Below are 13,144 nucleotides of genomic sequence, written 5' to 3'. Positions count from 1 at the left end.
TTGGGAGTAATATATACACACTACTACATGTAAAATAAACAACAAGGACCTACTGCCTAGCACTGGGAACTCTACTCAATATTTTGTAATAACCTATATGGGAAAAGAATCTGAAAAAGAATATATATATGTATAACTGAATCACTTTACTGTATACCTGAAACTAATACAACATTGTAAGTCAACAATACTTCAGGTGCATACATCCAATACTTAAAAAAAGAAAAAAATACTTTTATCACGGAAAAGTGCAAACACCTGCATCTTCAAGGCGCCATCTTATACTTTCTAAAGTCTGTTTCATGGGTGTATAAGATGAAAATCGGGGAAAGATGTCAGTTAAATTTATGCTTTCTCTTCGCTAAACAAAAAAGCAAAATACAATACACCATGGGAAAGACGCTGTTGTAAGAATTCCACAGCAGCCAGAGAGAGGAGAGGCTCCGGACCTCCACGGCCAGCATTATATAGGCAATGATGAGCTGGGTGTGGGCCCAGGTGAGAGTTCTATAGAGCACCCGCATCGGCCAGGATCTGATGAACACGTTGGCAAAGGTGTGAATCAGGTAGTCGGCTTCCACCATCACAGCCCAGCAGAGGAAACCAAACACCTGTCCGGGGTGGAGTCCGTGCCACCAAGCCGAGAAGACGAACGTCTGCAACAAGGGCCAGGTCCTGCCCTGCTGGAAAATGAGGCGTCGGAGCCACCGAGCTGTGCTCTGGTTCCACTTTCTGGTGAACAGGGCTATCCTGTGGGTTGTTTCCAGAGTCCAAATGTCCGCATCAGGGATGTATCCCTCCTCACCAGGGCTCTGTCCAAACTCGGGTCCAAAGCCCGCTGCGTAGAGGAGGGAGTCATCCAGGAGCCAGTGGGAGTAGTAGGTGAGTTTGAAGAGCCCGGCGGTGGACCACGTGACATAGACGCACTGCAGTTGTCGGCAGTCCGTCAGTCCTGCTCCTGCGCTCACCGCCTGCCTCACCACAACCTTCAGACACTCTAGTCCCAGAATCTGCAGACCCCTCCGGGTCAGAGCCCAGAAAGAGTGCCTGGGATACAAACTGCTGGGCCCTTGAACACGAGCCTGAAATCTCTGGAAGGAACACAGGGGGCCTCCTAGGAGAGCAGGGAAAAAGAGCAAGTAGCTGAAATAGGGCAGAGCCTTCCACAGACGCTCAGACAAAGAGCTCTTATTCCTGATGCCTCCTGCTGCTGCTGCCGCTTTCCCCTCATGAATGTCCAGAGACAGGGATGTGACCCTCTGGGTTAAGAGCATGAGGGAAGAAAGAGTGACACAGAACCTGAAAGAGAGTTTTTCTTTAATGTAAAAACACTCCACATTTACTTTTATCCCCTTGCAGTGCCTCACCCAAGACCCAGTGGCAGGGACTTCCCTAGTGGTCCAGTGGCTAAGACTCCATGCTCCCAATGCAGGGAGCCCAGGTTTGATCCCTGGTCAGGAAACTAGATCCCACATGCATGCTGCCACTAAGAGTCTGCATGCCGCAACTAAAGATCCCACGTTCCACAACTAAGACCTAGCCCAGCCAAATAAATACTAAAAAAAAAAAAAAGACCCAGTGGCCAATGGGTGGCTCTAAACAATTAAGACCAATCTCATGGCCTGCAGTTTCCCCCACAAAGACTCTTGGATTAATCCGGAACCACAGGCTCCTCTGAGCAGGATGGAAAGGTAAATGGAGAAATGAATCATTAGAGAGGCAAATAAAAGAATGACGAGGAATATTACAGTGAAACGTTGATTATAGTATTTCTAAGAATACCTTATAAAGATTAGGATCGAGGTCAGGGAGAAATTTGTCACAGAAGAAACAAGACCTTAGTTCTGTTTAGTCTTAGTTCTTCCTATAGAGACTACAGGAAGCTGGAGATGTGGACTGTGAACCAGTCCCTGACTGCAAGATTCTGAAGGCTTCGGGATTTGGGCTGAGGAAGAGCGAATCAAGCTAGAGGCTCAGGGTATGTGCTGAGTCATTAGCATTTGAGCTGTGTTCTTCACCAATCAGCTGACCTGTTCCTGCGTCACCATCACACAGTAGAGAAGATCCTGCTGACCATGGAGAAAATTAATGAGAGTTACAGTGACACACTCTACAGCCAGGAACACTGTCCTGTGGAGAGAAGATGGCTCTGTTTCCCAACCGTTGCTGCTTCTGTGTCTGAGAACTTAAGGACAACTGATCTCCTTACTTGACCTATCAAACAGTAAGCAAAGTGGCCACCAAATGCCACTAACCCCTGTTCAGTCCTCTTCTGTTAAGGGCTGAATGTGTCCTCCCCCACCCCAAATTCATATGTTGGGGGCCTAACCTCCAGTACCTCAGAATGTGTATATTTGGGGATGGGTCTTTAAGAGGTAATTAAGGTAAAACGAGGTCATGAGGGCAGGCCCTAACCCAAGATGACTGGTTTCCATATGAGAAGAGATAAGGACACAGACACACACAGAGGGAAGACCATGTGAAAGCAGAGGGAGAAGATGGTATCTACAAGCCAAGGAGAGAGGCCTCAGGAGAAGCTGAACCTGCCAACACTTTGACCTTGGACTTCCAGCCTCCAGAGGAAGTAAATGTTTGCTGTTGAAGCCACCCTGTCCGCAGTACTTTGTATGAGAGCCAGAGCAAACTAACACATCTTCCCGCTTCAGCTCAGGTTCAGCCTCCCTCCCGTGCAGCCAGGTTCTGTTCAACTTGCTCCTCCAGCCCCTATCAGGTCCGGGCTTCCTCCTGAAATCCTAAGTCACCACATCCCGGTCAGTACTCCCCACTCCCTATCCACCCACCATCTTGCCTCTTCTTCAGAGAAGCAAGCCCTGGAGACTTTGGTGAAAACAGTCAGAATAAAGAATAGGATTCTGGGGCTTCCCTGGTGGCGCAGTGGTTGAGAGTCTGCCTGCCGATGCAGGGGACAGGGGTTCGAGCGCTGGTCTGGGAGGATCCCACATGCCGTGGAGCGGCTGGGCCCGTGAGCCACAATTACTGAGCCTGCGCGTCTGGAGCCTGTGCTCCGCAACAAGAGAGGCCGCGATAGTGAGAGGCCCGCGCACCGCGATGAAGAGTGGCCCCTGCTTGCCACAACTAGAGAAAGCTCTCGCACAGAAACGAAGACCCAACACAGCAAAAAGAAATTAATTAATTAATAAACTAAAAAAAAAAAATTTACGGATGTCAAAACGGTTTAGTAATTTTTTATACAACAAAACAGTGGATTATAATGTAGCCTGGGAAAATTAAAAAAAAAAAAAAGAATAGGATTCTGGGTGTGGGAGGGATGGCAGAGTAAGGCAACCAACAGCAGCTAGAATCAGAGAGGTGACCCCCTCGACAGGTCACCCCTCCAGTTCACCGAGCGACCATGAAGCCAGGCCAGTGGTGATCACAGCGAGAGCCAGGAACAACAGGCTTCAGGATGGCAGAGATGCCTGATTCCCTCTAATCCTGGTGATCTCACTGGCTCAGGAAAACACGTCCCTAGACTGTAATTAGCGCCCTATTTTTTTTTTCCTGGATTGAGTGACTTCCCTTTTTCTGGGGGATGGAAGAGCTGAGTGTCAGTGAAAGTAAAACTCTTGCAGAGCAGGTGTGTGGGAAGGCAGCAAAGGTTTATGGTAGATTTATACCTTTCCTGTCCTACTGAAACAGCGGGGAGGCTGCCGGCTATGTGTCTAAACTACCTACACTGAGGTGTGTGTACTCTGCTTAGTTACCTGCAGGCCAGCCTCATCTGTGGGCCCTGGGACTCCTGGTTCACTCCCTTTCTCGGGCACAATGTGAATTACAGCTAGTGCCAGGCACTGTGCCATGCAGGCAGCACATGGTAGCTATTAGGAGATAAGTCATACAATTACACTTATATTCATTCATTAACCCTAACCTAAGAGGCTTGCAAGATAGGTATTGCTATCCCCCCAACACACACTTAACACACACCCTTTATTTCAGAAAAAGACATTGAGGCTGAGAGAGGTTGACTGACTCACTCAAGATCACACTGCTGGGATGTGGAAGAATTTGGATTCAAACTCAACGCCCAGGTCCTCCCCACCAGCACCCCGGTGCAAGCAAACCCTGGTGGGCTCTGTAGGAACACAGGAACGGGCTGCTTTACCTTGTGGAAGGAGCTTCTTGCAGATAATACTCCGTATAGTGCAGACCCAGGTGGCACAGCGTCTGCCAGCTCATCTGAAAGAGGAAAGTCAGCCTGTGGACGTCCTGGGGGCCCAGCGAGTGGATCAGGACCACGGTGCACAGAGCGGGGATGAAGACCAGCACAGCGAAGGAACCCATGGCGGCTACTGCCAGGCCTCCTCCTACCACCAGGAGGAACAGGTACCTGGAATACAGAACACCTTAGAGCAGTGTGACAGATGAGTCACCTCCCGTGGCAGCCCATCTGTGGAACCCAGTGGAGGTGGGCGCCCCCTCACCCCTACAGAAGTCACACCGTTGTCACTCTGAAGTATTCCTCCTGTTCTTCTGAAGAAGAGAAACGGAGGGTAGAGGCAGAGTCCATGTGTAAACCACTTCAGCAGGAGACAAATCTTGATTTCTGCCTCTGGGACCCTGGGCACCCCTCTTTGATGTCTGCCAGGCCAGTGGGGAGATACCTGCCCCCAACAATCCTGTGGAGACCGGTCTGGAATGTTTCCCAGTAGGGCCACACTCAGCCCTGCGCTTGCTGCCCAACCAAAGTGGTGGGAATCTAGGATCCAGGATCTAGGAGGACTCTAGACATCATCTCACACAGGTGAGTCTCTTCCCTTTCCACAGAGCTGCACCCCCTGGCCCTCAATGCCTCCCTTTGATAAGTGTTTGAAAACTCAATTACAAACTCTTTAAGTGTATTGTTTAATAATTTTTGTCATCTGCATACATAGTTTAGCCTATTCTCCAAATCCATACAAATAAAATCATACAGTATTTGCTTATTTGAGTAAAGCTTCTATCATTAGTATAATATTTTGTTTTTTTAATTTATTGAAGTATAGTTGATTTACAATGTTTCAGATGTACAGCAAAGTGATTCAGTTATACATATGTATATTCTTTTTCAGATTTTTGTCTATCGTAGGTTATTATAAGATATTGAGTGTAGTTCCCTGTGCTATACAGTAGGTTCTTGTTGTCTGTTTTGTATATAGTCGTGTGTATATGTTAATCCCAAACTCCTAATTTATCTCTACCCCCTCCCCAGCTATCCCTTTGGTAACCATAGTTCGTTTTCTATGTCTGTGAGTCTATTGTCTATTTCTGTTTTGTAAATAAGTTCATCTGTATCATTTTTTAGATTCTACATATAAGTGATACCATGATATTTGTCTTTATATCTACCCTCAATCCTCTCTACTGTACTTTAAGTTCTCATGACTTGGTACTTTTTGTATTGTTGTAAATACATTGTAAATACATGTTGTAAATACATCAGTGAAGTGGCTTGTGGAGCATGCCTCCTTTGGAAGCCAGCGGATGCCCTCTGGATCTGCAGAGGCACCAGAGTTTCCATATTATGAGGACTCGGCTTTTCTTTCCACAGTATATGGAGATTTGTTTGTTTTTTCCTTTTAAGTAGTGCCTAGTTAATAAATCTGAACAAAGAGGCCATAAAAAAAACTCTGAAACAGGGACAGGAAAAGTGAATAAATCTCTGTGTCACAGGGTGTAGATCATGGCTCTTTGGCCTGTGACGCACAGGCCTTTGCAAGAATTTCTTTCTTTCTTGAGGGAGACGGCAGGTGCTTCAGTGTGCGAGGCTCTATTCCACAGGCCCTGGCCATTCCTGAGCTTCAGCCTCTGCTTGGGATGACTCCTTCTCTACCCGCCCAAGCCTTCGCCTCCCTGCCATTGGAAAATAGAGAACACTTATTCCTTACACAGCAGAGGTGAAACATGAAACAGTGCTATTCCTCAAAGCAACTGCCCTGGGGGTATGTAAACATTATTATGTCTACACATGTACAATGCAGGATGCATGATTTTTTGGAGTGCTTATTTTATTCTGGGCATTGGGCCAATAATTCCTTTATATGAAATATCTTCGTTTAATCCTTAAAACAATCCCATGAGGTAGGCATTATTATTTCCATTTTACAGATGAACTCAGAGAGTTTATTCACATACACAAGGACACTCAGGAAGTGAGGGACCAGGACTCACCAGGCTAACTCCCAAAGCCAGCAATCTTAACCTATGGGAATTAGCCCTTATTTTTGCACTTGTTTTGCTTTATTGTTTGTGATTCTTTCTCAATAGGAAACTTTTTTTTTTAACAACTGCTTCCCTCGTCTCCTAAACAAAGGTAAAGCGCCATCAACCAGTTGTGAAGATGTAATAACCTACCATAGTTTAATCGAACTCAGCCATCCTGGTTGCTAGAAACAGCTAGATTTACTTATGAATCCCCAATATATAAAAATCTTAGTTTCCAAAATAAGTGAATTATTAAGAGGTAGAACTTTGGCAATGGATTTTCACTTTACAAAAGGATATTCCATAAAACCTTTTTTTAAAAATAGGGACTGTCTCTAATGTATTGAATTTACTAGGTATAAAAAATCATTTCAATCAAGTTATCAAATCTCTAGTGACAGTAATTTTGGATCCCAGGTAGAGATAAAACTAATCAAACAAAATTTATTTTGACTTTTTTCATTTCTCTGAGAAATCAGACAAAGGCATTAAAAAAATCACATAGTTGTATATTTAATAAAATTTAATTTTATTCAAAATGATAGAATTCCATGAAATTAAGACTGTTCAAGAATATCTGGGGGTGGCGCTTCCCTGGTGGCGCAGTGGTTGGGAGTCTGCCTGCCAATGCAGGGGACGCGGGTTCGTGCCCCGGTCCGAGAGGATCCCACATGCCGCGGAGCGGCTGGGCCCATGAGCCATGGCCGCTGAGCCTGCGCATCCGGAGCCTGTGCTCCGCAACGGGAGAAGCCACAGCAGTGAGAGGCCTGCATACCGCCAAAAAAAAAAAAAAAAAAAAAAAAAAAGAACATCTGGGGCATACGTTTGATTTATAGGTGCATCTATTTGGGGAATTCCTATATCACCCCAACATCCATCTGTCCCCCATTTATTTTCATCCTTTTCCTACTTAATGTGACCCTATCAAACTTTGGCTGAGTCAATGCAGACATGATGTCAATTTCCAGTTCTGATTCACTCTATTAGACATAATCATGATCAAGCAATCAATAATCGGTGGCAGTGATGATAACTTAAAAACAACCAGTGTAATTAGTATTTAATATTCACATCTGCACTCCAACCTGGGCTTTTTGATCTACTATAGTATTCATAGACGTAAGAGCAAAATTAGCCATCAAACCTACCTGGCATGAGTGGAAAATGAATCCATAATGCAGAGATAATTAAAGAGAAGCGCAAAAGGAAAAGCAGCCCCTTGATAAAGTGATACAGGATGGAGGAAGAACAGCTGAAGCCAATCCATCATGAACTGGAACAAAAGATACTGTCCTTTCCAGAATCCTTAACTGATGCTTTCCTGGAAATCTCAACCAGGTTCTCTTTGATCTTTTTATACAGTTTAGGAAGGCCTGGCTGAGCAAAAGGCAAACAAAAGCACTGGAGATAAGCAGTATAAAAGTTGGCTTTCTGATAAAGGGAACTCACTATAGAAAGCAAAACGCATCTGGTGTTAGATTACCTAGTAAGGCTATGTATGAAAAGCATTGCTTTCAGAAGTTCTGGTTTTGTTTATATACTGCAGTATTTGCCTTTCCAGTCATCTGACTTTCATATTCTTCTCACTAAGTAAATGGAAAATCTCATTTTCCAATTGTGGACAGTCAACTCACCCGACTCGGGAGGGGGAACAAGAACACGAACTGTGAAGAAGGGAGGCCGGTTCCCCCTCCCAACCATTTCCTCCTTAGGCTCTTTATACTATTTCCTTATGCTATTTCTTCTTTTTTTTTTTATAGTACCTAGTCACCACCCTTTATATACCTATTTCTCAATTAGTTTATTGCCCGTCTCCCTGCTACAATGTGAGCTCTGCAAGGGAGGAGCTTTGTTTTGTTTATTGCTGTACCCCCTACACATAGAACAGTGCTGGGTGCGTACGATGTACTCAGTAAGTACTTGTTAAAATCTGAAAGGTTTTAAGGAAGCTAAAGTGTGGAGAGGAACATTTAAAGAGAAGCTCTTCTTTAGGGTGTGGACAAGAAATCCAAGAGACGCTGCCTACAAGCAAGACAAGAACAAGAGGCCATTTCTTGGCGGGTAGAGGTCCATCTACTGAGCCCAGAGCATTACAACGCCATCCCAGACCAGCCACTTTTCATCTCTGAAGGCACATGGAAGAGCAAGCAGCCTTAAATAAGGGACGGGAGAGTATAGCCTGATTCAAAAGCATCTTAAGGGCAAGGACCCCCTGTTAGTGGGAGACAGCTCTGCACAGAAGAGAAAACATGAAAGAAAGCCTCCAATTAGCTAGAGAACTCTGAGCAAATCAGTCCCCTCTCTGAGACTGAACAACTTCATCTTAAAATTCTATATAATAATGACAGTTATTCAGCAGAATTGCTGTGTTGTCTTCAACAGAACTGTTATGAAGATTAGATAACGTATGTAAAAGCATGGAGGATAAAGCTGTTTGGTTGAATGTAGTTGAAGGTAACACAATTGAATAATAAAAATGTTGAGCATTATTGGGCTACCATTTTATTTATTTATTATTTTTAAAAATAAATTTATTTATTTATTTGTTTTTGGCTGTGTTGGGTTTTTTTTGCTGTTGCTGCTTTCTCTAGTTGCAGCGAGCGGGGGCTACTCTTCGTTGTGGTGCGCAAGCTTCTCATTGCAGTGGTTTCTCGTTGCGGAGCACGTGCTCTAGGTGTGCGGGCTTCAGTACTTGTGGCTGGCCGGCTCTAGAGCACAGGCTCGGTAGTTGTGGGGCATGGGCTTAGTTGCTCCACGGCACGTGGGATCGTCCCGAACCAGGGCTCGAAACCGTGTCCCCTGCATTGGCAGGCAGATTCTTAACCACTGCACCACCAGGGAAGTCCCTGGGCTACCATTTTATGACAGACTTGTGCTAAGCACTTGGAGTAGAAGGATGAATAAGATACGGTTCCTGCCCTCAAGTAGCTCTGAATCTACTAGGGAGAAGGAAATGGCAACAAATACTTGCATTAAAGAACTATAGGTGCCGTATACCACTGGCACACTGTAGTGGACAAATAAAGAAGCAATCATCTGCAGAGATAAGGAATTTTTTAAATGCAGGGGAAGTGGAGAAGGGGGAATGCTTAACTTGGCTCTGGAAGGATGTTTCCAAACAGATGGATAGTTTATTCCAGGCCACAGATGGCACAAAGACCTAGACAAACAGTAGAGCAATTAATGGGAGAAAAGGGCTCCCTAAGCAACGAATAAGCTCACATCATAGTAAACATATTAAAATGCAGTCAAAACCCCCATTAAATATACTTGCTAGGTTCAGAAGAATTGAGTTGCCCTTAATTTGTTAGGGAAAAGGTTATGCTTTTTGTCATTGAATTAAATATTTATTAATTCATACTTGTACTTTTTGCATTTTGGAATCAGCACATTTTATTTGCAGGTCTCAAACATTTTATAGGCTCCCCGAAAGGCCTGTAGGCCCTAGACACTGTAGCTAATATTGATAAAATGGTCCTTTTTACAAGCATGCCATGATGGTTAATTTTGTGTCAACTCAGGCTATGCTGCCCAGCTGTTTGGTCATTACCAGTCTAAATATTGCAGCAAAGGTATTTTTAAGATGAAATTAAAATCAGATTTAAATCAGTAGAATTTTAGTAAAACATATTACCATCCAAAATGTGGGGGGTGACTTCCCTAGTGGTGCAGTGGTTAAGAATCTGCCTGTCAATGCAGGGGACACGGGTTCGAGCCCTGGTTTGGGAAGATCCCACGTGCCGAGGACAGCTAAGCCCATGCGCCACAACTACTGAGCCTGCGCTCTAGAGCCCGCGAGCCACAACTACTGGAGCCCGCGAGCCACAACTACTGAGCCCACGTGCTGCCACTACTGAAGCCCGCGCGCCTAGAGCCCGTGCTCCACAACAAGAGAAGCCACCGCAATGAGAAACCTGCGCACCACAACGAAGAGTAGCCCCCGCTCCCCGCAACTAGAGAAAGCCCACGTGCAGCAATGAAGACCCAACACAGCCAAAAATAATAAATAAAATAAACAAAATGTGGGTGGGCCTCATCCAATCAGCAGAAGGCCTTAAGACCAAAGACTGAGGTTTCCCCTCCGCAGAAAGCAATTCTGCCTCATAGAAACCCTGCCTGAATTTCCCGCTTGTAGATTTTGGATTTGAGACTGCAAGATCAACTTCTTCCAGCCTGGGGGTCTGCGTAACTACGTGAGCCAGTTCCTTAAAATAAATGTGTCTCCCATGGCTTCTGCTTCTCTGGAGAACACTAGCACCCATGCCATGAAGGTCTTTTTTTTTTTTTTTAACATCTTTATTGGAGTATAATTGCTTTACAATGGTGTTAGTTTCTGCTGTATAACAAAGTGAATCAGCTATACATATACATATGTCCCCATATCCCCTCCCTCTTGAGTCTCCCTCCCACCCTCCCTATCCCACCCCCTTAGGGGGTCACAAAGCACTGAGCTGATCTCCCTGTGCCATGCAGCTGCTTCCCACTAGCTATCTACTTTACGTTTCTTAGTGTATATATGTCCATATCACTCTCTCACTTCGTCCCAGCTTACCTTTCCCCCTCCCCGTGTCCTCAAGTCCATTCTCTACGTCTGTGTCCTTATTCCTGTCCTGCCCCTAGGTTCTTCAGAACCTTTCTTTGGTTTTGTTTTAGATTCCATATATATGTGTTAGCATATGGTATTTGTTTTTCTCTTTCTGACTTACTTCACTCTGTATGACAGACTCTAGGTCCATCCACCTCACTACAAATAACTCAATTTTGTTTCTTTTTATGGCTGAGTAATATTCCATGGTATATATGTGCCACATCTTCTTTATCCATTCATCTGTCGATGGACATTTAGGTTGCTTCCATGTCCTGGCTATTGTAAATAGAGCTGCAATGAACATTGTGGTACATGACTCTGTTTGAATTATGGTTTTCTCAGGGTATATGCCCAGTAGTGGGATTGCTGGGTCGTATGGTAGTTCTATTTTTAGTTTTTTAAGGAACCGCCATACTGTTCTGTATAGTTGCTGTATCAATTTACATTCCCACCAACACTGCAAGAGGGTTCCCTTTTCTCCACACCCTCTCCAGCATTTACTATTTGTAGATTTTTTGATGATGGCCATTCTGACTGGGCCATGGAAGTCTTTCAAATCGATTTAGACAGACATTGCTTAAAAATGAATAGGTGTTGGGCTTCCCTGGTGGCTCAGTGGTTGAGAGTCCGCCTGCCGATGCAGGGGACACGGGTTCGTGCCCTGGTCCGGGAAGATCCCACGTGCCGCGGAGCGGCTGGGCCCGTGAGCCCTGGCCACTGAGCCTGCGCGTCCGGAGCCTGTGCTCCGCAACAGGAGAGGCCACAACAGTGAGAGGCCCGCGTACCGCAAAAAAAAAAAAAGAATAAGTGTTTACATGCTTGGAGACAATAGGATGTTTTAAATTCATCCATATATTTATTCAACAGGTTTTTTTTTGAGTATCAACTATGTGTCAGGTACTGTGGTCAGTGAGTAAAGAGTAAGGACAAACTCCTATGGCCTTACTTTCATGGAACTTAGTCTTTGGGGGAGGTGGTAAAAGAAGTACAGCTGGTGATGGATGCTATCCTTATCCCTTGGAGATAACCAACAGTATAGCAAGAGTGACCTATTTTTAAAAAATTTTTATTTTATATTGGACTATAGTTGATTTACAATGTTTTGCTAGTTTCAGGTGTATAGCAAAGTGATTCAGTTATACATATACATATAAGAGTGACCTATTTCTGACTCAGTGGTCAGAGAGGCTTCTCTGAGAATGAAGGTCAGTTTCTTGTATCAACTGAGCTGGGCTACAGTTCTCAGTTATTCAAACGCCAGTCTAGGTGATGTAGTGAAAGTATTTTGCTGATGTGATTAAATGCCATAACCAGCTGATTTTAAGGAATGGAGATTATCCTAGATAATCTGGGTGGGCTTGATTCAATCAGTTAAAAGGCCTTGGGGCAGAGCTGGAGCTTCCTGAAGAAAGTCCACCTGTAGACAGGGCTTCACTCCATGTGTCGGAGTTCCAGCCTGCCCTGAAGATTTCTCACCTGCCTAGCCAGCCCCACAATCACGCTGACCAATTCCCTGCAATAAATCTCTTAGTATATTATCTCCTAGTGGTTCTGTTTCTGTGGTCGAACCCTGGCTGATATGCCCCGTATATGACATCTGAGACTAGAGTCAGAAGCGGGGGTGGGGCCGAGGGCAGGTGGAAGCTGTTTGGGTCTCAGATTCAGCCTGGCTTCCTAGAGAATGAAAGTGTGATTAGAGAAAGAGGAAGAGAACATGGAATTAAAGAAGAGAGAACTGGGCAGGGGCTGGATTTTAAAAGGAATGGGAAGTAAAATAACTGAATTTGGTTTTTCAAGGATGATTTTAGCTACAGGAGAGTGGCTTGGATGGGGGTGTGATTTCAGAGGTCACGGGTGGAAGGGGCAGGCTACAGGGGGAGGTTAGATTAGAGAGGTGGCAGAGTAAATGATGCAAAGTGTAAGAATGAGATGTAGGAACAGCAGAACTTGCCGGTGAGTTATGTACGGAGAGGTGACGACTGCCAAGAATGACTGTTGAGTTTCTCGCTTGAGCAACTGGGTGAATGGCGGACTCCTTTACTAGACAGAGATCAAATGACCAACTTGGATCCTCTGGAGAGAGGGCAAGGGCGTAAATCAAAAGCTCTGTTCTGGACATTTTAGGTTTCATAAGACCCAAGTGGACACGTGAAGTAGGCAATCGAATAATCAGCCCAGCAAGGAGGACAGCATTAGAGATATTAACCTGAGACCGACAGCAGGTAGAGGGTACTTAATTTACGGGAATAACGAGCTCACACTGAAAGGGAAAAGGGCCCAGGGTTTAGCAGTAGGATGCTTCAGGAAGGGAGACTGAGAAGGAACAGTGGGTATAATGAGGTCTCAATGACG

At 44.9% G+C, this 13,144-nt stretch overlaps 1 protein-coding gene across 1 annotated transcript; it reads right to left on the bottom strand.

Moving 5' to 3' along the window:
• MBOAT4 (membrane bound ghrelin O-acyltransferase MBOAT4) lies at positions 1 to 7,486 on the bottom strand. The gene is made up of 3 exons (XM_082608737.1): positions 7,353 to 7,486; positions 4,127 to 4,351; positions 1 to 1,299 (listed from the first exon to the last, which is right to left on the bottom strand). The coding sequence occupies exons 1-3, from the start codon at positions 7,472 to 7,474 to the stop codon at positions 336 to 338; spliced, it is 1,311 nt and encodes a 436-aa protein (XP_082464863.1). The 5' UTR covers positions 7,475 to 7,486; the 3' UTR covers positions 1 to 335.
• Between the last annotated feature and the right edge of the window lie 5,658 nt (positions 7,487 to 13,144).

Source organism: Mesoplodon mirus (assembly GCF_964341445.2).
Source record: "Mesoplodon mirus genome assembly, chromosome: 20".
Lineage (NCBI taxonomy): Eukaryota > Metazoa > Chordata > Mammalia > Artiodactyla > Ziphiidae > Mesoplodon > Mesoplodon mirus.
Note: the sequence above shows the minus strand (reverse complement) of the source record. Positions and strands in the feature narration are given on the sequence as shown.